This window comes from Hyla sarda, chromosome 3 (assembly GCF_029499605.1).
Source record: "Hyla sarda isolate aHylSar1 chromosome 3, aHylSar1.hap1, whole genome shotgun sequence".
NCBI classification, from domain to species: domain Eukaryota; kingdom Metazoa; phylum Chordata; class Amphibia; order Anura; family Hylidae; genus Hyla; species Hyla sarda.
In genome coordinates, this window is record NC_079191.1 from 297,986,228 (window position 1) to 298,011,809 (window position 25,582).

The following is a 25,582-nucleotide window of genomic DNA, read 5'->3' on the forward strand; positions in this document are numbered from 1 at the left end:
ATACAGGGGTGCATAGTGTACCCAGGTATACTATACAGGAGCCAGACTGACAGGACTCCCTGCGCCTAGAGCCCCTTTGGGCGGTATACACTTTATACAGCTAAATATAGATAGCTGTATAAAGTGCATACAGAAGACTAGGCCCGCTTGCCTCCCTCGCTCCCTGTCCCCGCCGAGTCTGTGTAGCTCCACCCCCTAGTGATGATGTAATCCGGAGCTACATACGGGAACCTGTCTGGAAAGGGAGTGAGGCTCTGTTCACATTATCCGTTTTGCATAATATGAACAGACCCTTCTGGCAGTGTCTTCCCAGACAGGGAAACTCCAGCTGTTGCTTAACTACAACTCCCAGACAGCCAAAGGCTGGCTGGGCATGCTGGGAGCTGTAGTTTTGCACCAATCGGAGGCACCGTTTTTGGGAAGACATTGCATTATGGGCGCTCTCCCCAGTGGAGAGAGACAAAAATGCCCTAACCAATGTTATGTGTTTCTGCAGAGGATTACAGCAGATTCGATGTATTACGGAGGACGAACTGGATTTTTTTTCTTTTAATAAAATGGTTAACTGCTGTGAGGGAGTGTTTTTTAAATAAAATCATTTTTCCAATGTGTTTTTTTTTATAGAATTTTCAGGCTTAGTAGTGGAGGCTGTCTTATTGACGGAATCCATTGTTAAGCCGGGGCTTAGCATTAGCCCCCAAAACAGCTAGCTCTAACCCCCAATTATTACCCCGGTACCCACCACCACAGGGGTGTCAGGAAGAGCTGGTACTGAGAGGCCCGAAGCGTCAAAAATGGCGTTCCTGGGCCTAGGTGGTAACAGGCTGGCATTATTTAGGCTGGGAGGGCCAGTGTCGAAGGTCCTCGAGCTACACAGACCCAGCCGGGACTGGAGGGAGGTAAGTGGACGACTTCATCTTCTGTATACACTATATACAGCTATCTATTGATAGCTGTATATATTGTATACCGCCCAAAGGGTTAACCTACACTGTCCAGCAGTGTAAGTTAACTCTTTCCTTGCCAGGCTGGTGCCTAGCGCACAGCTCAGCAAGGGCTTAAGTGAGCCAGTAATGTGTATACTGTATGCACATTGCAGGCTCACTAAGTTCTTGCTGGGCACTAGATATACGATGTATACAGTGGAGATCAAAAGTTTGGGCACCCCAGATAAAAATGTGTATTCATGTGCATAAAGAAGCCAAGGAAAGATGGAAAAAATCTCCAAAAGGCATCAAATTATAGATTAGACATTCTTATAATATGTCAACAAAAGTTAGATTTTATGTCCATCATTTACACTTTCAAAAGAACAAAAAACAAAAAATTGGCATCTGCAAAAGTTTGGGCACCCTGCAGAGTTAATACTTTTACTGCCCCCTTTGGCAAGTATCACAGCTTGTAAATGCTTTTTGTAGCCAGCCAAGAGTCTTTCAAGTCTTGTTTGAGGTATCTTTGCCCATTCTTCCTTACAAAAGTCTTCCAGTTCTTTGAGATTTCTGGGCTGTCTGTCACGCACTGCTCTCTGATTTTCAATTATGTTGAGGTCAGGAGATTGTGAAGGCCATGGCAAAACCTTCAGTTTACGCCTCTTGATGTAATCCCCCGTAGATTTCGAGGTGTGTTTAGGATCATTATCCATTTGTAGAAGCCATCCTCTCTTTAACTTCAGCATCAAGTTAGCATCCAAAATTTGCTGAAATTTTATTGAATCCATTTTTCCTTCTACTCATGAGATGTTCCCTGTGCCACTGGCTGCAATACAACCCCAAAGCATGATTGATCCATCCCCATGCTTAACAGTTGGACAGAGGTTCTTTTCATTAAATTCTGTTCTCCTTCTTCTCCAAACGTACCTTTGCTCATTCTGGTCAAAAGTTAAATTTTAACCTCATCGGTCGACAGAACTTGTTTCCAAAATGCATCAGGCTTGTCTATATGTTCATTTGCAAAGTTCAAATGCTGATTTTTGCGGTGAGGACGTAGAAGAGGTTTTTTTCTGATGACTCTTCCATGAAGACCATATTTGTACAAGTATTTCTTCATAGTGGAATAGTGTACAAAAGTGGAAAATAGTGGAAAAATTCTCTTTGGAAAAAAGAACTCCAGTGTCTGCCAGATCTTTCTGGAGGGATTGTGTAGTCAAACGTGGGTTTTGAATTGTTTTTCTCACAATCCTGCGAGCTGTTCTGTCTGATATTTTTCTTGGTCTTCCAGATCTTGCTTTAACTCCCACTGTTCCTGATGACTGCCATTTCTTAATTACATTCCGAACAGAAGATATTGACATCTGAAAACGTTTTGCTATCTTTTAAATAGCAACAGACCTGGGGAGATCTGTCAATTAGTACAGTTACTACTACTCCCAACATGGAACAGTGTGTTTCATATGCTGGGAGTAGTAGTACTACCTTAAAAAAAAAAAAAAAAAAAAAAAAAAAAGCTAACATCTGGACGCAGCGTTTTTTCGCAGAAAAAAAACGCTGTGTGGCAAAATAGGCATTTTTTACGGCGCTTTTGCGTGAAATTCCTGCCTAAGACTGAAAAGAACTTCAGAAAGAAATACAAATTCCTCTGTAGCATAGAGCAGCTGATAAGTACTGGAAGGATTACGATTTTCAAAAAGAAATGTAACAATCTGTTCAACTTTGTGGCATCAGTTGATTAAGATTTGTTCCCCCCCCCCCAGTACCCCTTTAAAAGGTCTGATCAAAAGGAGATATCCAGCCAAAAGTGTACCCCAAAATAATTGGCAAAACAAAAAAAAATAAATAAAAAAATATCTATATATATATATATATATATATATATATATATATATATATATATATCTATATCTATATCTATATCTATAGATAGATAGATATTTATTTTATTTTTTATTTTTTTTGTGGGCGACAACCGAAAAAAAAGTGACATTTTGCACATTTTGGAGGCTTCTTTTTCTAGGCAGTGAAAATTTCTTTCAAAATAAACACATTGGCCCAGAGAAACAGTGCAGCGATTTTCCCACAGCAATTAATCACTTTCACTTTAACAAAGCTCATAAGCTGAGCAGTGATTGGTTGCCGGGTAAAAATCACTCCACTTTGTCTCTCTCCAGTTTCATAAATCTAGGCCATACCTTTATTCTGTAGTTCAATACAATTAAAATGATGCTCAATTTATAAAAAGGTTCTGTTTTATTTTTCTTTTATAACTAAACTTTTTGTTGGAAAATTAGCATGCTTCACCCCTTGGGGACAGAGCCCATTATAACCCTAAGGACGGGAGCATTTTTTGCAAATCTGACCACTGTCACTTTAAGCATTAATAACTCTGGGATGCTTTTACTTATAAATTTGATTCAGAGATTTTTTTTTTCGTGACATATTCTACTTTATGGTAGTGGTACATTTTTGTCGATCATTTATTGGTGAAAAATTAAAAAATTTGATGAAAAATTTGTAAATTTTGCAATTTTCTAACTTTGAAGCTCTCTGCTAGAGATGAGCGAACTTACAGTAAATTCGATTTGTCACGAACTTCTCGGCTCGGCCGTTGATGACTTATCCTGCGTAAATTAGTTCAGCATTCGGGTGCTCCGGTGGGCTAGAAAAGGTGGATACATTCCTAGGAAAGAGTCTCCTAGGACTGTATCCACCTTTTCCAGCCCACCGGAGCACCTGAAAGCTGAACTAATTTATGCAGGAAAAGATATCAACTGCCGAGCCGAAAAGTTTGTGACGAATCGAATTTACTGTAAGTTCGCTCATCTCTACTCTCTGCTTGTAAGGAAAATAGACATTCCAAATAAATGATATATTGATTCACAAATACAATATGTCTACTTTATATTTGCATCATAAAGTGGACATGTTTTTACATTTGGAAGACATCAAAGGGCTTCAAAGTTCAGAAGCAATTTTCCAATTTTTCCCAAAATTTTCAAAATCTGAATTTTTCAGAGACCAGTTTAGTTTTGAAGTGGAATTGAAGGGCCTTCAAATGAGAAATATCCCACAAATGACCCAATTATAAAAACTGCACCACTCAAAGTATCCAAAATGACATTCAGTAAGTGAGTTAATTCTTTAGGTGTTTCACAGGAATAGCAGCAAAGTGAAGGAGAAAATTCTAAATCTTCATTTGTTACACTCGCATGTTCTTGTAGACCCAGTTTTAGAATTTTTACAAGGTGTAATAGTAGAAAAAGCCCCCCAAAATTTGTAACCCAATTTCTCTCGAGTAAGGAAACACCTCAAATGTGTATGTCAAGTGTTCGGCGGGCACAGTAGAGGGCTCAGAAGGGAAGGAGCAACAATGGGATTTTGGAGAGTGAATTTTGCTGAAATGGTTTTTGGGGGGCATGTCACATTTAAAAAGCACATGGCATACCATTTTGGAAACTACACCCCTCAAGGCACGTAACAAGGGGTCCAGTGAGCCTTAACACCCCGCAGGTGTTTGAAGACTTAAAATCGGGTGTGTAAATGAAAAAAAAAATGTTTTCACTAAAGTGCAGTTTTTTCCACAAATTTACCATTTTTACAAAGGGTTTTGGGAGAAAATGCCCCCCAAAATTTGTAACCACATCTCTTCTAAGTATGGAAATACATATGTTAGGATGTAAAATGCTCTGCATACAAACTACAATGCTCAGAAGAGAAGGAGCGCCATTGAGCTTTTGGAAAGAGAATTCATTTGGAATGGTAGTCAGGGGCCATGTGTGTTTACAAAGCCCCCTGTGGTGCCAGAACAATGGACCCCCCACGTGTGACCCCATTTTGGAAACTACACCCCTGACAGAATTTAATATTTAATTTTTCATTTTCACGGACCACTTTTTGAAAAAATCTGTCAGACACCTGTGGGGTGTAAATGCTCACTGTACCCCTTAATACACTACATGAGGGGTGCAGTTTCCAAAACGGAGTCGCATGTTGGAGGTCCATTGTTCTGGCACTATGGGGGCTTTGTAAACACAGGTGGCCTTCAATTCCGGACAAATTTTCTCTTCAAAATCCCAATGGCGCTCCTTCTCTTCTGAGCATTGTAGTTTGCCCGCAGAGCACTTTACATCCACATATGGGGTATGTTCTTACTCAGAAGAAATGGGGTTACAAATTTTGGGGGGCTTTTTTTCCTATTTTCCCTTGTGAAAATGAACAACTTAGGGTAACACCAGCATTTTGGTGAAAACATTTTTTTTTTCCATTTTCCTATCCAAATTTAATGAAAATTCGTCAAACACCTGTGGGGTGTTCAGGCTCACTATACCCCTTGTTACGTTCCGGGGGGGGGGGGGGGTGCAGTTTCCAAAATGGGGTCACATGTGAGTACTTATGTTTTTGCATTTATGTCAGAACCGCTGTAAAATCAGCCACCCCTGTGCAAATCACCAATATAGGCCTCAAATGTACATGGTGCGCTCTCACTCCTGAGCCTTGTTGTGTGCCCGCAGAGAATTTTACGCCCACATATGGGGTATTTCCGTACTCAAGAGAAATTGCGTAACAAATTTTGGGGGTCTTTTTCCTTTTACTGCTTGTGAAAATAATAAGTATGGGGCGACACCAGCATGTTAGTGTAAACATTTTATTTTTTTACACTAACAGGCTGGTGTAGCCCCCAACTTTTACTTTTCATAAGGGGGTAGAAGGAGCAAAAGCCCCCCAAAATTTGTAGTGCAATTTCTCCCCATTACGGAAATACCCCATATGTGGCCCTAAACTGTTTCCTTGAAATACGACAGGGCTCCAAATTGAGAGAGCGCCATGCGCACTTGAGGACTAAATTAGGGATTGCATAAGGGTGGACATTGGGAATTACTGGCATAGAATACCCCTAACAGGGTGCCTCCAGCTGTTGCTAAACTCCCAGCATGCCTGAACAGTCAGTGGCTGTCCAGAAATGCTGGGAGTTGTTGTTCTGCAACAGCTGGAGGCTCCGTTTTGGAAACACTGCCGTACAATACGTTTTTCATTTTTATTGGGGGGACAGTGTAAGAGGGTGTATATATAGTGTTTTACCCTTTATTTTGTGTTAGTGTAGTGTTTTTAGGGTACATTCACACTGGCGTGTTACAGTGAGTTTCCCGGTAGGAGTTTGAGCTGTGGCGAAAAGTTTGCCGCAGCCCAAACTTGAAGCAGGAAACTTACTGTAAACCTGCCTGTGTGAATGTACCCTGTACATTCACATGGGGGGAAGGGGGGCAAACCTCCAGCTGTTTCAAAACCACAACTCCCAGCATGTACTGACAGACCGTGCATGCTGGGAGTTGTACATTTGCAACAGCTGGAGGCACACTGGTTGGAAAACCTTCAGTTTGGTTGGAAAATACTGAGTTTGGTTGGAAAACCTTCAGTTAGGTTCTGTTACCTGTGTGCCTCCAGCTATTGCAAAACTACAACTCCCAGCATGTACTAATCGCAGAAGGGCATGCTGGGAGGTGTAGTTATGCAACAGCTGGAGGTTACGCAACTACAACTCCCAGCATGCTGTTTGGGCATGCTGGGATTTGCAGTTTTGCAACATCTGGAGGGCTACAGATTATAGGCCACTGCACAGTGATCTCCAAACTGTGACCCTCCAGATGTTGCAAAACTACAAATCCCAGTATGCCCAGACAGCAAAGAGCTGTTTGTGAATGCTAGGAGTTCTAGTTTTGCAAGATCTGGAGGGATACAGTTTAGAGACCACTGTATAGTGGTCTCAAACTGCAGCCCTCCAGCTGTTGCAAAACTACATATTCCAGCATGCACAAACAGCTGTCTGGGCATGCTGGGAGTTGTAGTTTTGCAACATCTGGAGGGCTACAGTCTCAGACTGTAGCCCTCGGGATGTTGCTAGGCAACTTACTGGCTTCCGTAAGATCCAGGGAGCTGTCCTCCGATCTCCGTCGCCCACAGCCTCCGGACGGGTAAGTGGATCTTCGGCGCCCGGTTCCCTTCGGTTCCCCGTTCTGCCCTGCCTATTGTGGGTGGGCAGGACGGGGAAAACCAAAGTTAACCCCCCCGCCCCCGATCTGCTATTGGTGGTCGCGTCTAGACCACCAATAGCAGGGATAGGAGGGGTGGCACCCCTGCCACCTCACTCCTATTCCTTCAGGGGGATCATAGGTGTCAGACAACCGCGATCCCACTTATATTCCAGGTCACCATAGACCCGTAAGACCCGGAATCGGCGTAAATCGCAAGTGTGAATTCACTTGCGATTTGCGCAGATCGCCGACATGGGGGGGGGGAGGGGTCATAATGACCCCCCTGGGCATTTGCACGGGGTGCCTGCTGATAGGTAACAGCAGTCACCCCGGTCCGGTCCCCGCCCAGCGGGTACCGAAATTCCCACGGGCGTATGGATACGCACTTCGTCCTTAAGTACCAGGACGCAAGGGCGTATGTATACGCCCTTCGTCCCCAACAGGTTAAAATTGTCCTCTTCTGACCTCTATAGCAATTTTATTTTTCCGTATACGGCATAAATTTGCAAAAATTTTTCTGCTACATGAAGTGCTCGATGAAGGACTTTGGTATTTTTTTTTAACGTTTCTGGCAATGACAGCATTTTAACCCCTTAGGGACTTAGTCATTTTTTGCAATTCTGACCACTCTTACTTGCATTAATAACTCAGAGATGCTTTTATTTTTTATTCTGATTCTGAGAAGATTTTTTCGTGACATAGTCAACTTTAAAATACTGGTAAATTTTTGTCATTACTTGCATCCTTTCTTGGTGAAAAATCCCCAAATTTGATGAAAATTTTAAAAACTTAGAAATTTTAACTTAGAAACTTTCTGCTTGTAAGGAAAATGGACATTACAAATAAATTATATATTGATTCACAAATACAATATGTCTACTTTATGTTGGCATCATAAAGTTGACACGTTTTTACTTTTTGAAGACATTAGAGGGCTTCAAAGTATAGCAGCAAATTTCAAAATTTTCACAAAAAAACATCAAAATCTGAATTTCTCAGAGACCAGTTAAGTTTGAAGTGGATTTGAGGAGCTTTTCCCATTATAGAAACTGCACCCCTCAAAGCATTCAAAATGACATTCAGAAAGTGTGTTAACCCTTTAGGGAATAGCAGCAAAGTGAAGGAGAAAATTCAAAATCAAAATTTGTAGGGCCATTTTTTTAAATTTGACAAGGGGTAAAAGGAGAGAAATCTCCCCCCCCCCCTCCCCCCCCCCAAAAAAAAATTTGTAAACCAATTTCTCTCGAGTAAGGAAATTCGTCATATGTAGATGAAAAGGGCTCCGTGGGTGCACTACAGGGCTCAGAAGGGAAGGAGTGACAATGGCATTCTGCAAAGTGAATTTTGCTGAAATGGTTTTTGGGGTGCATGTCGCATTTAGGAAGCCCCTATGGTGCCAGAACAGCAAAAAAAAAAAAAAAAAACACACACTATTTTGTAAACTACACACCTCAAGGAACGTAACAAGGGGTACAGTGAGCCTTAACACCCTACTGGTGTTTGACGACTTTTCGTTAAAGCCGGATGTGTAGATAGAAGATTTTTATTTCACTAAAATGCTGTTTTCCCCCCAAATTTTACATTTTCACAAGGGGTAATAGGAGAAAATGCCCTCAAAAATGTGTAGCCCCATCTCTTCTGAGTATGGAAATAACCCACCTGTGGATGTAAAGTGCTCTGCAGGCGAACTACAATGCTCAGAGGAGAAAATTTTGGAGAAATAATTTGTTTGGAATGGAAGTTGGGGGCCATGTGCATCTACAAAGCCCCCATGGTACCAGAACAGTGGACCCCCCCCCCCCCACGTGACCCGATTTTGGAAACCCCTCACAGAATTTAATAAGGGGTGCAGTGAGCATTTACACCCCACTGGCGTTTAAAAAATCTTTGAAACAGTAGCAAATGTGCAAATGAAAAATTACATTTTTCATTTTCACGGACCACTGTTCCAAAAATCTGTCAGACACATGGAGTGTAAATGCTCACTGCACTCCTTATTACGTTCCGTGAGGGGTGTAGTTTCCAAAATGGGGTCACAAGTGTGGGGGGGGGGTCCATTGTTCTGGCACCATGGGGGCTTTGTAAACACACGTGGCCTTCAATTCCGGACAAATTTTCACTCCAAAAGCTCAAGGGCGCTCCTTCTCTTCTGAGCATTGTAGTGCGTGAGCAGAGCACATTACATCCACATATGGGGTATTTATATACTTCATGGTGATACACATTTTGGGGGGGCTTTTTTCCCTACTTTCCCTTGTGAAAATGAAAAATTTAGGGTAACACCAGCATTTTTGTGAATTTTTTTTCATTTTCCCATCCAACTTGAACCAAATTGTCAAACACCGGTGGGGTGTTAAGGCCCCTTGTTACGTTCCGTGAGGGGTGTAGTTTCCAAAATGGGGTCACATGTGGGTATTTTTTTTTTTTTGCGTTTATGTCAGAACCACAAACCACAAAGAAACCTCAAATTTACATAGTGCGCTCCCACTCCTGAGCGCTGTTGTGTGCCCGCAGAGCATTTTATGCCCACATATGGAGTATTTTCGTACTCAGGAGAAATTGTGTTACAAATTTTGGGGGTCTTTTTTCCCCTTTAGTATGGGGCAACACCAGCATGTTAGTGTAAATAGTTATATTTTTTACAACAAAATGCAAGTGTAGACCCTAACTTTACCTTTCCATAAGAGGTAAAAGGAGAAAAATTTGTTTTGCAATTTCTCCCGGGTACAGAAATACCCTACATGTGGCACTAAATTGTTGCCTTGAAATACGACAGGGCTCCGAAGTGAGAGAGCGCCATGTGCATTTGAGGTCTAAATTAGGGATTTAGGCCTCAATCCCACTTTCCTCCAATACCAAAATTACCCTACGGCAGTGTTTCCCAAACAAGGTGCCTCCAGCTGTTGCAAAACTCCCAGGATGCCTGGACAGTCAATGGCTGTCCGGCAATACTGGGAGTTGTTGTTATGCAACAGTTGGAGGCTCAGTTTTGGAAACTGTGCCGCACCAGACGTTTTTCATTTTTATTGGGGTGGGGGGTGGCATAACTGTGTAGGGGTATATGTAGTTTACATTCACACAGGCAGAGGTTTACAGAGGAGTTTCCTAGTGGGAGTTTGAGCTGCAGTGGAAAATTTGCTGCATCTCAAACTTGCAGCGCTCAAACTCACTGTAAACCCCCGCCCATGTGAATGTATCCTGTACATTCACATGGGGGTGGGGCAAACCTCCAGTTGTTGCAAAAATACAACTCCCAGCATGCCCTTTGGCTGTCGTGCATGCTGGGGGTTGTAGTTATGCTGGAGGCATACTAGTTGCAAAACAGATTTTGTAACCTAACACACACTAAATAAAAAAAAAAAAAAAAAAAAAAAAAAAATATATAATATATAATATATAATATATATATATATATATATATATATACACATATACACACACACACACACACATTAATATATATATATATATATATATATATATATATATATATATATATATACGACATTTTATAGTACTAGTGGTGCTGTTACAGTTTCTAGTTATTTTTTTTCTATACTGGTCTCACCGCCAGCTTAGTTCTAGGGATTGGTTCAGGACAGAAGTGACAGTTTGCCACTGTTTTTTTTTTTTTTTTTTCCATAACTAAATAAAAAAAAAATGTTTTATAATAATAATAATAATTAATTAATTATATTATATATATATTTATTAGTTATATTGTTTGTACAGGGAAGGCTATTTATATGGATACACCTTAATAAAATGGGAATGGTTGGTGATATTAACTTCCTGTTTGTGGCACATTAGTAAATGTGAGGGGGGAAACTTTTCAAGATGGGTGGTGACCATGGTGGCCATTTTGAATCCAACTTTTGTTTTTTCAATAGGAAGTGGGTCATGTGACACATCAATCTTATTGGGAATTTCACAAGAAAAACAATGATGTGCTTGGTTTTAACGTAACTTTATTCTTTCATGAATTATTTACAAGTTTCTGACCACTTATAAAATGTGTTCAATGTGCTGCCCATTGTGTTGGATTGTCAATGCAACCCTCTTCTCCCACTCTTCACACATTCCTTGAGAATTTCACACCCCACTGGCATTTGACAGATCTTTGGAACAGTGTGCTGTGCAAATGAAAAATAAAATTTTGGGGTCACGTGGGGGGGGGGGGGTGTTCCACTGTTCTGGCACCATGGGGGCTCTGTTGACGCCCAAGTACTTCAATTCCAGCCAAATTCTCTCTCCAAAAGCCCAACGGTGCTCCGTCTCTTCTGAGCATTGTAGTTCACCCACAGAGCCCTTTACATCACATACGGGGTATTTCCATACTCAGGAAAAGTCTCCCAAAATTTGTAATTCCATTTCTTCTATTACAAATCACTGATATATAGATAAATAATAGCTAGCTCAAACTAACAAATCAAAATCTCAAATAGCTAAAAATATTTCTTTATTACAAATAACTTGTTACAGAATACAATGTATATAAATCCCCATAAAAACAGTAGTTCACAACGATACACGAAGTGCAATATTTATAGGGACAATCCCCAATAGTACATCCTAACCCGACGCGTTTCCCCGTAACTGGGTAATTTACAGTAACATACGGTTCATCAGGGGTAAAAAGATGGTTGTGGTTGCTTTAAGGCACAGACTTATATGTGAGCAGCAAATAGAACATATAAACAACGGCTGAGACAAAATACATGAAAAATCATTGTTAGATTCTGAGATGATCAACCAGTCGGTTCAGGTTTTAGAGCTGCAAATTGTAGTGATGCATCCTCAGACCTTAATTATTCTCTCAATATCATCACAGTAGTCAGGGTATGTTTCTCTTTATAGCTGCTCTCAGAGATATATAGTTTGCTCAAAATATGTCCTCCAGGGATGTAGCTACAGTCAAAGTAGATATATAAACATATAGTCATCCAATTGATACAAATTCAGCAGTATAACTTATCAACCAGGCGCACTCAATTAGCAAAATCCTCCATGTCTATTCCTGCTGCTAGTCGTGACCTAGGCTTAGTACAGCAACCATTTGAGCACAAGACCACCGCTCCTGATACATAGTTTCAGGGGAAAAAAAAAAACTAATTTTAAATGTTCACGTCCAACTTTAAATGAAAATTCGTCAAATACCTGTGGGGTGTTAAGGCTCACTATACCCCTTGTTACATTCCTTGAGGGGTATAGTTTCCAAAATGGGGTCGCATGTGGGTGGGTTTTTTTTTCCGTTCATGTCAGAACTCCTGTAACTATCAGCCACCTCTGTGCAAATCATCAATTTAGGCCTTAAATGTACATAGTGAGCTCTCACTTCTGAGCCCTGTTGTGTGTCCACAGAGCATTTTACGTACACACATGGGGTATTTCTGTACTCAGGAGAAATTGTGTTCCAAATTTTGTGGGTCTTTTTCTCCTTTTACCTCTTGTGAAAATGCAAAGTATAGGGCAACACGAGCATGTTAGAGTAAATTTTTTTCTTTTTTTTTTTTACACTAATATGCTGGTGTAGCCCCTAACTTTTTCTTTTCATAAGGGGTAAAAGGAGAAAATTCCCCCCCAAATTTTTCACGCAATTTCTCCTGAGTATGGGAATACCCCATATGTGGCCCTAAACTGTTGCCTTGAAATACGACAGGGCTCTAAAGTGAGAGAACGCATGCGCATTTGAGGATTAAATTAGGAATTTGCAATAGGGGCAGATCCAGATACAAGGATGGGGCTTGTCTCCACCAAAACCCTACGGCATTGTTTCCCAAACAGGGTGCCTCCAGATGTTGCAAAACTCCCAGTCTGCCAGGACAGTCAATGGCTGCTCGGCAAAACTGGGAGTTGTTTTGCAACAGCTGGAGGCTCCGTTTTGCAAACCCTGCCGTATGAGACCTTTTCATTTTTATTGGTGGGAGGCACACGGGTTGGAATGACTGAATTAGGAAACAGACTCTAGCTCAGTGTTTCCCAAACAGTGTGCATACAGCTGTTGCAAAACTACTAATTCCCAGTTGTAGTTATGCAAAAACTGGGGAAGAACAGTTTGGAGACCGCTAAGTAGTGGTCTCCAAACTGTAGCCATCCAGATGTTGCAAAACTACAACTCCAAGCATGCCCTGACTGTAAGTGCATGCTGAAAATTGTGGTTTTGCTACATCTGGAGGACCACAGTTTGGAGACCAAACTGTGGCCCTCCAGATGTTGGCTGTCTGGCCTTTTAAAAGTTGCAAAACTACAACTCCCAGCATGCCCAAAGTGAAGATCGCTTACCACTTACTTCACTGCAGCATCCTCCACCGCCACACTTTCCTACATGCCTCCCCCTGCTGCCACCGCCACCACTCCGATGACGCCGCTGCTGACCAGATGCCGCCAGTAAGCCGCAGCCCAGGGGTGTTACAGTTTCAAACTTTGGCGGTTCTTTTGGTCACAGAACCGCCAAAGTTTGAAACTGTAACACCCCTCACACTGTATATAAGCACACTTGTTACATTAATCCAGCGGACCTGAAGAAGAAAGGGATACCCTTTTGAAACGCGTTGTCCAATCCAGTTTGCCTTTTATCTATTATTTTCTACTTTTTGTGTTCTTTATTTCTGTAAACCCAACCGTCAATAAATCCCCCCTTCTTATCCAAGAAGCTTCCAGCCACCTTATTTTCGCAACGGAGAAGCGCTTTCACACTCCGAGGTTTTTCTGGGATAAATCCCCGTGTAGGGTCTCCCGCAACCTGCTCCTGTACTATTTCCACCACCTGCCAGCGGTTTCGGCAGAAAGCTGCTCCCGATCACCTACCTAAAGACTATCTTCCTCACCACATCATCGGGGCTTAAAGGATAGCGTCACCCAACTGCTCACCCCGATCTCCACCGCGCACTGGCCGCAAGGTACCAGCACACAGCGAGGGGATCATCCAGCTGACCACATCTGCCGACTCTGCCAAGCGGACCCCATCTGAACATCTGGATTACACCAGCGGACGATGTCTACTCCACAGAAGCAGCGCTCCACATCACCAGCTTATACACATCGCAGAGTTGTGCCTGTTATACAGCACAACTCTGAAAGGTGAGCAGAAAATCTCCTTATCCTTCCCTGCTAAATCCCCCCCCCCCCCTTACCTCCTGTAACTAGAAAGATAAAGGCACCATCAAGGCGCCACTTCTGTGTTTTTTCTCTCCACATATTTTACAGATCGTTGTGCCACACGCTATTAACCCTTTAGACGTGGCGATCAAAGTTGATCGCCACATCGAAAATGAAAGTAAAAGCTTCCAGGCAGCTCAGTCGGGCTGATCAAGACTATCGCGATAAAATTGCGTCGTCCCGATCAGCTAGGACGCAAGCGGAGGAACCCTTACCTTGCTCCATCGCCTCCGATCGGCGTTTGATTGCTCCAAGCCTGAGCTACAGGCTTGAGCAATCAACCCCCTATTACGCTGATCCATGCAAAGCTATGGCTTTGCAGGGATCAGGGTAAAAGATCAGTGTACGCAGTGTTATAGCCCCCTATGGGAGACAGCGGCAGTAGAAGTCAATTAGTGCAGACTTTTGGGGGGGAAAATCAGCTACTCAGCAGTGTGTGCAGTTTTTCATCAAGCATCCGGAGGAGGTTAACATAGCATAATGCAAGATGTGTCGGCAGAAGGTCAAGCATGGTCAGGGTCCCAATGTTGGCACCGTGGCCCTGCATCGACATATGCTGCGCCAGCATAAAGTGGCCTGGGAGAACTGTACCTCCAATGTAGTGGTCCAGCCTGCTGCATCACCCAGTGGCATGCCACTCCCTCTTTCAGCCAGCCAAGGCTCCACCACCTCCGACAAAGGGAGCTGTGTGTCATTCCCTCCTGTCGCTTCAGATGTTCCTGCTCCTCCTACTTTTTAGTCAGTCATTCCGCCAAAAATCCATCAGCGAAGCCATGTCCAAGAGATAACAGTATGCGCCCATTCATCCAGCGGCGCAGAAGCTGAATGTGCTCCTGTCCAAGTTGCTGGTGCTGCAGTCCCTCCCTTTTCAAGTGGTGGACTCTGCACCTTTCAAAAAACTGATGGCTTGTGCCGAGCCGAGGTGGAGAGTGCTAAGCAGTCATTTCTTAGCGAAAAAGGCAGTACCAGCCCTGCACAATTTTGTGGAAAAGATGGTGGGCCAGTCCTTGAGCCTGTCAGTGTGTACTAAAGTGCATGGCAGCACCGCCGTCTGGAGCTGTAACTATGGTCAGGGACAATACATGTCTTTTACGGCCCACTGGGTGAATGTGGTTCCTGCACATTCACAACACCAACTTGGACAGGTCACGCCGCTTCCTCCTCCACGCTCTCAGGCCATTGGTCCTGTGAGACTGTGCGACTCCGCCTCCTCCACCGTGTCCTCAGCCTCCACTGCACAGACAATTCTCAGTGCCCCTTCAGCATACCATGTGTGCAAGGCACGGCGGTGTCACGCTATTCTTCACATGGTTTGCCTTAGCGAACGGAATCACACAGGGGAGGAACTGCTAAAAAGTCATTCGTAAAGAAATCAGAGCATGGCTTATTCCATGAAAACTGGAAATGGGAACAATGGTGATTGACAACGGGAAGAACATCTTGTCTGCGCTGCGACAAGGAAGGCTGAGCCATGCGCCCTGCATGGCACACGTGTTCAATCTGGTTGTCAAGCAGCTTCTGAATTGTTCCCCCATTTTGCAAGACATCCTAACAATGGGAACGAAACTTTGCATGCTCGTCAGACACTTGTACGCCACAAAGCACACCCTCCTTCAGCTGCAGCGTCAGAATGGTATGCCCCAATATAGTCTGATTTGTGACGTTGCCACACATTGGAATGCCCCCCCTCCATATGTTGGACCGACTATACAAACAGAGAAAAGCCATCACTGATTTCTTGATGATCCAAGCGGATAGAGGTACTCCCCTGTGTAACTTCAATGTGAACCAGTAGCAGCTCATACGCGACACCTGCCGTTTGCTCAGGCCCTTTGATGAAGCCACATTATTAACCCCTTCCCGCAAATGGACATTCATAAACATCCTAAGTGCGGTCCCTGTCTATAACGCGGGGTCCCATAAGCCCCCCCCCCCCCCCCCCGCAATCTCCTGTTTGGAGCCCCTGTGAGCTAGCACAGGAGCGCGTCACGCCCCCTCCATATAGTTCTATGGGAGAGATGAAGATTGCCTAACAGGTCACCCATAGAACTATATGGAGGCGGCGGGGGTCGTGAGGCGCTCCTGTGCTAGCACCAAACAGGAGATCGCAGGGGGCCCCAGCGCTTGGACCCCCCCATGATCTAAAACGTATCCCCTATCTGAAGGATAAGTTTTTGAGCTTGAGACTTATTCTGGCTCCTATATGGAACCGGGTCCTACGGCCAGCTGCTTCCACATATATGCCTAACCAGCAGTAAAAACCTAATTCACAGCGCCTGCCAGTGCAGCATGGAAGGTAAGCACTTAAGAAAGCTGTGTATTTTAATTTCCTTGACCCAGTGACCGAGCACTGTTAAACACCATATTTTTCTCTATTATACATTTCTGATATAGCCTATAGCATTGCAGCCGACTCAAACCATTACTACAACTCCCAGCATGTTGCATTACATCGTAGTATAGTAAAAGTTATTGTGCAACATGCTGGAAGTTGTAGTTTGGTTTTGAGACAGCTGCAGAGCCATAGGCTGTATCAGAGCATGCTGGGAGTTGTAGTTTGTAAATAACTGCAACTTCCAGCATGCCCTGACATGGCTCTGCAGCAGACCTATACCAATGGCTCTGCAGCTCACCCTAAACAACAACTCCCAGCATGTTGAACTTTAACTTGACTAACCTTAAAGGACAACTGCAGCATTCTAACACTTATCCCCCATACACAGGATAGGGGATAATTGTTTGATCGAGGGGGGTCCGACCACTGGGACCCCCCGCGATCTCCTGAACGGGGCCCCCACATTAACGCTCAGTGAGAGCAGTAATGCGTGTAGCGTCCACCTACAGAGGGCGGCGGTACGCCCCCTCCCCATGCAGCCTCTCTCATAAAACTACATAGAGGAGGCGTGTTTTAAGTTGTTTTTGGCCGCAGATGGCCTTTAACATGGTGTCCAGCAATGCAGATGACTCCCGAAGCGCACATCACAAGCCACGCCCCCTTCCATATAGGCACACCTCTCTGAAGCCACACCACCTACATTTCGGCCTCTTTAAAAAAAAAAAAAAAATTTTTGTAGGGGCTGGGGCTTGTTTTCAGAAAGAGGCCTGGAGCTGCAGCTCCAGCTACAATAGCCCCTATGTTAATCCGGCCCTGCTTTTGGCCCCTGCGATAAACTGCATGCATGAACCCATGAGAGTACATATAAAAATCCGATTTAGTTAAGCTGAATTTGTCAACACAGACACAAAGGGGGAGATTCGAGTGTGTGTGTGTATATATATATATATATATATATATATATATATATATTACATATATGCACACACACACACACACTGGTCATTAAAATAAAGGGAACACTTAAACAACACAATGTAACTCCAAGTCAATTACACTTCTGTGAAATCACAATGTCCACTCAGGAAGCAACACTGATTGACAATTAATTTCACTTGCTGTTGTGCAAATGGAACAGACAACATGTGGAAATTATAGGCAATTAGCAAGACACCCGCCATAAAGTAGTGGTTCTGCAGGTGGTGAGCACTTCTCATTTCCTATGCTTCCTGGCTGATGTTTTGGTCACTTCTGAATGCTGGCGGTGCTTTCACTCTAATGGTAGAATGAGATGGAGTCTACAACCCACAGAAAGTGGCTCAGGTAGTGCAGCTCATCCAAGATGGCACATCAATGCGAGCGGTGGCAAGAAGGTTTACTATGTCTGTCAGCGTAGTGTCCAGAGCATGGAGGCACTACCAGGAGACAGGCCAGTTCATCAGGAGATGTGGAGGAGGCCGTAGGAGGGCAACAACCCAGCAGCAGGACCGCTGCCTCCGCCTTTGTGCAAGAAGGAGCAGGAGGAGCGCTGCCAGAGCCCAACAAAACGACCTCCAGCAAGCCACAAATTTGCATGTGTCCACTTAAACGGTCAGAAACAGACTCCATGAGGGTGGTTTGAGGGCCCGACGTCCACAGGTGGTGGTGGTGTACATTACAGCCAAACACTGTGCAGGCCGTTTCACATTTGCCAGAGAACACCAAGATTGGCAAATTAGCCACTGGCGCCCTGTGCTCTTCACAGATGAAAGCAATTTCACAAGGAGCACATGGAGGCACCAGGGAGAACGTTCTGCTCCCTGCAACATCCTCCAGCATGACAGGTTTGGTGGTGTGTCAGTAATGGTGTGGGGTGACATTTCTTTGGAGGGACCGCACAGCCCTCCACATGCTTGCCAGAGGTAGCCTGACTGCCATTAGATGAGATCCTTAGACCCCTTGTGAGACATATGCTATTGCGGTTGGCCCTGGGTTCCTCATAATGCAATACAAAGCTAGAACTCATGTAGCTGGAGTGTGTCAGCAGTTCCTGCAAGATGAAGGCATTGATGCTGTGGACTGGCCCGCCCGTTCCCCAGGCCTTAATCCGATTGAGCACATCTGGGACATCATGTCTCGCTATATCCACCAATGCCGTGTTGCACGACAGACTGTCCAGGCTTGACCACCTCAGGCTTTTAGGGAGGTCATACGGGCACGAGGAGGCCACACACACTAAGGAGCCTCATTTTGACTTGTTTTAAGGACATTACATCAAAGTTGGATCAGCCTGTAGTGTGGTTTTCCACTTTGATTTTAAGTGTGACTCCAGATTCAGAAATGTACCAACCCATTTTTATTTTTTTTCCCTTCTCATTTCAGATCCATGTATCCTGTGGACTAATTCAGATACCAAGACCAGCGTTCTTTTGATTTAACTTTAATAAAATGGTTAACGAGGGCTGATGAGGGAATGTTTTTTTTCACATTTTTTTTAATTTTATTAACTCGACAGGCTTAGTAGTGGAAGCTGTCTTATAGATCGAGCCCATTACTAAGCCGGGCTTAGCCACAAAAACAGCTAGTGCTAACCCCAAATTATTACCTGGTACCCACCGCCACAAGAGTGCCAGGAAGAGTCGGTACCAACAGGCCTGGAGCATCAAAAATGGAGCTCCTGGGCCTAGGCGGTAACAGGCTGGTGTTATTTAGGCTGGGGAGGGCCAGCAATCCTGGTAATGTCAGACTGTTGCTGCTTGGTTGGTATCGTGCTTAGAATAAAAATACCACACGTGTTTTTGCCTAAATAATTAAAGGAGATCTGTGGTGCAATATAACTTATCCCCTATCCTTAGGATAGGGGATAAGTTATAGATCGCGGGGGGGGGGGGGGGGGGGGGGTGTCCGAGCACTGGGGGCCTGTCTGCTGCGGCTTTCTGCTGGGGACGAAACTTCACTTCCTGCAGACTGCCGCGGCCCCGTCCAGAAGATCCGGGGGGAGGGGGGGCAGCACTCGGACCCCTGAGATCTATAACTTAGCCCCTATCCTTCGGATAAGGGATAAATTATTTTGCGCTGGAATACTCCTTTAACCCCTTAAGGACTGAGCCCTTTTTCACCTTAAAAGGAGTAGTCCAGTGGTGAACAACTTATCCCCTACCCTAAGGATAGGGGATAAGTTGCAGCTCGCAAAGGGTCCAACCGCTGGGGCCCCCCGCGATCTCCTGTACGGGGCCCCGGCAGCACGCCGGAAGGGGTTGTGTCGACCACCGCAGGAAGCGGCGGCCAACACGCCCCTTAATACAACTCTATGCCAGAGCGCTGCCTTCGGCAATCTCTGCCAAAGCGATGTATTGAGGGGGCGTGTCGGCCGCCACTTCGTGCGGTGGTCGATACCCGCTATCTGGCCGGTTAAGCCTGGCCCCCGTAAAGGAGAGCGGTCGGACCCCCCGCATTCTCAAACGTATCCCTTATCCTTAGGATAGAGGATAAGTTTTTCACCACTGGACTACCCCTTTAAAAGGACTAAGACCTTTTTTGCAATTCTGACCACTGTATCTTTATGCATTAATAACTCTGGGATGCTTTTACCTATTACTCTGATTCAGAGATAGTTTTTTCGTGACATATTCTACTTTAACACAGTGGTAAATTTTCATCGTTACTTGCATCCTTTCTTGGTGAAAGATTCAAAAATTTCATGAAAATTTAGCATTTTTCTAACTTTGAAACTCTCTGCTTGTAAGGAAAATGGATATTGCAAATAAATTATATATTGATTAACAAATACAATGAGGGAGATTTATCAAAACCTGTGCAGAGGAAAAGTTGTCCAGTTGCCCATAGCAACCAATCAGATCGCTTCTTTCATTTTGCAGAGGCCTTGTGAAAAATGAAAGAAGAGATCTGATTGGTTGCTATGGGCAACTGGACAACTTTTCCTCTGCACAGGTTTTGATAAATCTCCCCCAATATGTCTACTTTATATCTGCATCATGAAGTTAACATGTTTTTACTTTTAGAAGACATCAAAGGGCTTCAAAGTTCAGCAGCAATTTTCCACAAAATTTTCAAAATCTGAATTTTTCAGGGACCAGTTCAGTTTTGAAGTGGATTTGAGGGGTCTTCTTATTTGATATACCCCATAAATGACCCCATAATAAAAACTGAACCCCCCAAAGTATTCAAAATAACATTCAGAAAGTGTGTTAACCCTTTAGGTGTTTCACAGGAGTAGCAGCAAGCTAAAGGAGAAAATTCTAAATCTTCATTTTTTTTTTTTACACTCGCATGTTCTTGTAGACACAATTTTAGAAATTTTAAAAAAGCCCCCCAAAATTTGTAACTCTATTTCTTTCGAGTAAGGAAATACCTCATATATGGATGTCAAGTGTTCTGTGGGTGCACTACAAGACTCAGAAGGGAAGGAGAGACAATGGGATTTTTGAGAGTGAGTTTTTCTGAAATGTTTTTTTTGGGGGGGTATGTCACATTTAGGAAGTCCCTATCGTGCCACAACAGCAGAAAACACCCCACATGGCATACTTTTTTGGAAACTACACCCCTCAAGGAACGTAACAAGGCATACAGTGAGCCTTAACACCCCACAGACGCTTGACATATTTCTGCTAAAGTTGGACATGAAAATGAAAAATTTAATTTTTTTCACTAAAATGCTGGTGTTACCCCAAATTTTTCATTTTCACAAGGGGTAATTGGAGAAAAAGCCTCCCAAAATTTGTAATCCCATTTCTTCTGAGTATGGAAATACCCGATATGTGGATGTAAAGTGCTCTGCGGGCGAACTACAATGCTCAGAAGAGGAGCCCCATTGGGCTTTTGGTGAGAGAATTTGGTTGGAATAGATTTGGGAGGCCATGTGTGTTTACAAAGTCCTCCGTGGTGCCAGAACAATGGACCTTCCTCTCCCCCCCCCCCCCCCCCCACGTGACCCCATTTTGGAAACTACACCCCTCACAGAATTTAATAAGGGGTGCGGTGAACATTTACACCCCACTGGCGTTTGACAGATCTTTGGAACAGTGGGCTGTCCAAATGAAAAATAAAATTTATCATTTTCATGGACCACTGTTCCAAAAATCTGTCAGACACCTGTGGGGCGTAAATGCTCACTGTAACCCTTATTACATTCCGTGAGGGGTGTAGTTTCCAAAATGGGGGTCACATGTGGGGGGGGGGGTACACTGTTCTGGCACTATGGGGGCTTTATAAACACACATGGCTTTCAATTTCAGAAACGTTCTCTTGCCAAAAGCCCAATGGCGCTCCTTCCCTTCTGAGCATTGCAGTTCACCCGCAGAGCACTTTATGTCCACATATGGTGTATGTTCTTACTCAGAAGAAATAGGGTTACAAATTTTGGGGGGCTTTTTTCCTATTCTCCCTTGTGAATTTTAGTGATTTTTTATTTATTTACTTTTATTTTTTTCATTTTCACATCCAACTTTAACAAAAATTTGTCAAACACCTGTGGGGTGTTCAGGCTTACTATACCCCTTGCTACATTCCGTGAGGGGTGTAGTTTCCAAAATGTGGTCACATGTGGGTATTTATTGTTTTGCGTTTATGTCAGAACCGCTGTAATATCAGCCACCCCTGTGCAAAGCACCAATTTAGACCTCAAATGTACATAGTGCGCTCTCACTCCTGAGCCATGTTGTGTGCCCGCAGAGCACTTTACGCCTACATATGGGGTAGTTCTGTTCTCAGGAGAAATTGCGTTACAAATTTTGGGGGTCTTTTTTTCCCCTTTTACCGCTTGTGAAAATTAAAAGTATGGGGCAACACCAGCATGTTAGTGTAAACTTTTTTATTTATTTTTTTTTAAACACACTAACATGCTGGTGTAGACCCCAATGTTACCTTTTCATAAGAGGTAAAAGGAAAAAAAGCCCCCCCAAAATTTGTAGCGCAATTTCTCCCGAGCACGGAGTTATTGGCAATATGACAGGGCTCTGAAGCGAAAGAGCACATGCGCATTTGAGGCTTAAATTGGGGATTTGAATCCGCCACAAAAATACCCTACGTCAGTGTTTCCCTAAACAGGGTGTCTCCAGCTGTTGCAAAACTCCCAGCATGCCTTGACAGTCAGTGGCTGTCCGGCAATACTATGAGTCGTTTTTCAACAGCTGGAGGCTCCGTTTTGGAAACAGTGCCGTACAAGCCTTTTCTTTTTTATTTTATTTGGGGGGGGGGGGGGGGGTAGGTATTTGTAGGAGTATGTAGGGTTTTACTTTTTATTTTGTGTACTGTAGGGTTTTTAGGGTAAATTCATACAAGCAGAGGTTTACAGTGAGTTTCTCGCTGCGAGTTTGAGCTGCGGCTGAAACATTCACATGGGGGCGGGGCAAACCTCCAGCTGTTGCAAAACTACAACTCCAAGCATGCACTGACAGACCATACATGCTGGGAGTTGTAGTTATGCAACAGCCGGAGGCACGTTGGTTGCAAAACACTGAGCGTTTGGCAACCAGTGTGCCACCAGCTGTTGCAAAACTAGAACCCCCAGCATGCACAGACTACCAAAGGGCATGCTGGAAGTTGTAGTTGGAACTTCAGCTGTTGCAAAACTACAACTCCCAGCATGCCCTTTGGCATGCCCCAGGAGGTGAACAGGCCTCACCTGCTCCTTTCGCCGCCACCGATCCTGAGGGGACCCCCGCTGGACCAGGGCAAGGTAGGAGACCCCCGCCAGCGCCTATCTCCGCTCCGATCGCCGTCCCCAGCAGGTCCGTCATTCTGACCGATCAATCACGTGATCGTGAGGCGTCACCCGTGCAACCTCACTCCTGCTGAGTAAGGGTGAATGGGGCTGTTTCGGACAGCCCTATTAACCCTTTTTTACTGGGTCACCAGAGACGATTGACCCGGATAAACCACAAATCGCACGTGTGAATTGACACGCGATTTGCGGCGATATGGGGGGACTTCAGGACCCTCCTGAGCGATATGCCGGGATGCCTGCTGAACGATATCAGCAGGCATCCCGGTCCAGTCCCTGCCCGGCGAACGGCAGGGGCCGGAAGAACGAAGGGCGTACCCATACTACCTGAGTCCTTAAGGACTTGGAAACAGGGGTGTATGGATACGCCCTGCATCCGATACCAACCAAACAGCAATAGCCAGACATTACCAGGGTGGGCTAGGACCATTATTACTGGCCCTCCCCTGCCGAAATAACACCAGCCTGTTACTGCCTAGGCCCAGGAGTGCCATTTTTTTGATGATCCCGGCCTGTCCATGGAAATTTGGACCTGAAATGAGAACACAAAAAATAGGAAATAGGTTAATACGTTTATTGTCACCCGCCTGCACATTTCCCCACCCCGCGTCGCATGACTACAACTCCCAGCATGTCCTCACAGTAAGAGCATGCTGGGAGTTGTAGTAATGCGATGGCGGGCTGGTGGGAGATGTGCAGGCGGGTGACAAGCAAGCCAGGGAAGCTTGTCATCCGCTCGTACATCTCCTGCCACCTGCGCAACATGACTACAACTCCCAGCATGCCCTTTCAGTGAGGACATGCTGAGAGTTGTAGTAGTGCAGAGCAGGAGATGTGCAGGCGAGTGACAAGCTTGTCACCTTCCCCCGCCGCACGACTACAACTCCCAGCATGCCCTTACACTAAGGACATGCTGGGAGTTGTAGTCATATGGCACGGGCAGGCAGGAGATGTGCTTGTCACCCGCCCCACACAACTACAACTCCCAGCATGCCCTTACTGTAAGGGCATGCTGGAAGTTGTCATGCTGCGCGGCAGGTGGCAAGCAAGCCAGGGAAGAGGGTGGAAGTGCGCTCAGCTCCCTGGCAGGGGGGGGGGGGGGGGGGGAATCACTGCAATTTCATTTTTTATGCCGGAAATCAGTGGGAAATTTGAAATTGCAGTAAACTCTGAGGCACCATGGTAAAAGGAGTCCGGCCTGGCATCACTCTGCAGCCGCCTGGGCTCCGTATGATTTTATCCCCGCTATCCCCACCCGTGCCGAAATCTCCCGTCCGCTACAAGACAACTACCAACATGCCCTCACTGTAAGAACATGCTGGGAGTTGTAGTCCTGCAACAGGTAGCAGACAGACCTGTTGTAAGGTTTGGTAAATCTTTCCCCATGTGTTTTACAGCTTTTAACACCTCTGACTAATAACTTTATCACAACAATCATGAAACCTTACTAAACAATTACCTGGAGGTCCAGTTAGAAACACATGCCTGTGCATTCTTTCACACTGTTCACTCGATTGTTACCAATAAAGATTGTTTGCAGAATAAAGACCCAGCTGCTTGGTAAGTCGTAAGCAAGAGCTATGTAACACCCAGCAGTACAGCTACTGAGCACACTTGCTGATTATGTGTTAAACTGAAGGACCTTTGATGATGTCATAACCATGTGATCAGATCCTTCGTTACGTTCATACTCAGAGTAGGACTGTTTGATCTTGTGCCTGCAATATGAGCCACTACACCCTACAACTGGCGTCTTTTAACCCATTTACAGATGACAGTAGCTTTAAATGATTCTTCCTAGGCTCATATTGCAGGCACAAGATCAAACAGTCCTACTCTGAGTATGAACGTAACGAAGGATCTGATCACAGGGTTATGACATCATCAAAGGTCCTTCAGTTTAACACATAATCAGCAAGTGTGCCCAGTAGCTGTACTGCTGGGTGTTACATAGCTTTTAGGGGGAGATTTATCAATACCTGTCCAGTGAAAAAGTTGCTGAGTTGCCCATAGCAACCAATTAGATTGCTTCTTTCATTTTTGAAAAGGCCTATGCAAGATGGAAGAAGCGATCTGATTGGTTGCTATTGACAACTCAGCAACTTCTCTTCTGGGCAGATTTTGATAAATCTCCCCCTTAGCTCCTAGGGTTTTTGTCCCCAGTCCGGCCCTGGTGTAGTGGTGCAGATGCCCATAGCAAAATATCAAATTGCTTATTTTATTTTGCACATTTAACCCCTTAAGAATGCAGAGTTTTTCTGTTATTGCATTTTAATTTTTTCCTCATCATCTTCTAAAAATCATAACGCTTTCAATTTTGCACATAAAATTCCATATGATGGCTTATTTTTTGCATCACCAATTCTACTTTGCAGTGACAGTCATTTTACCAAAAGATCCACCGCGT

At 44.4% G+C, this 25,582-nt stretch overlaps 1 protein-coding gene across 5 annotated transcripts in view; it reads right to left on the reverse strand.

Annotated features, from left to right (window-relative positions):
- The window catches only part of NTPCR (nucleoside-triphosphatase, cancer-related), a 265,027-nt gene extending 240,131 nt beyond the window's left edge, over positions 1–24,896 (reverse strand). For 2 of the 5 annotated variants that reach the window (XR_008891424.1, XR_008891423.1), the window contains exon 1: positions 24,635–24,894. Coding sequence is in view for 3 of the 5 variants with exons in the window: in XM_056566935.1 (XP_056422910.1) it covers positions 24,635–24,668 (34 nt within the window). In the remaining 2 variants the exon portion in view is untranslated. Of the gene's footprint in view, positions 1–24,634 lie in introns of all 5 variants that reach the window. The other 3 variants (XM_056566935.1, XM_056566937.1, XM_056566936.1) reach the window with 3 other exon arrangements.
- Between the last annotated feature and the right edge of the window lie 686 nt (positions 24,897–25,582).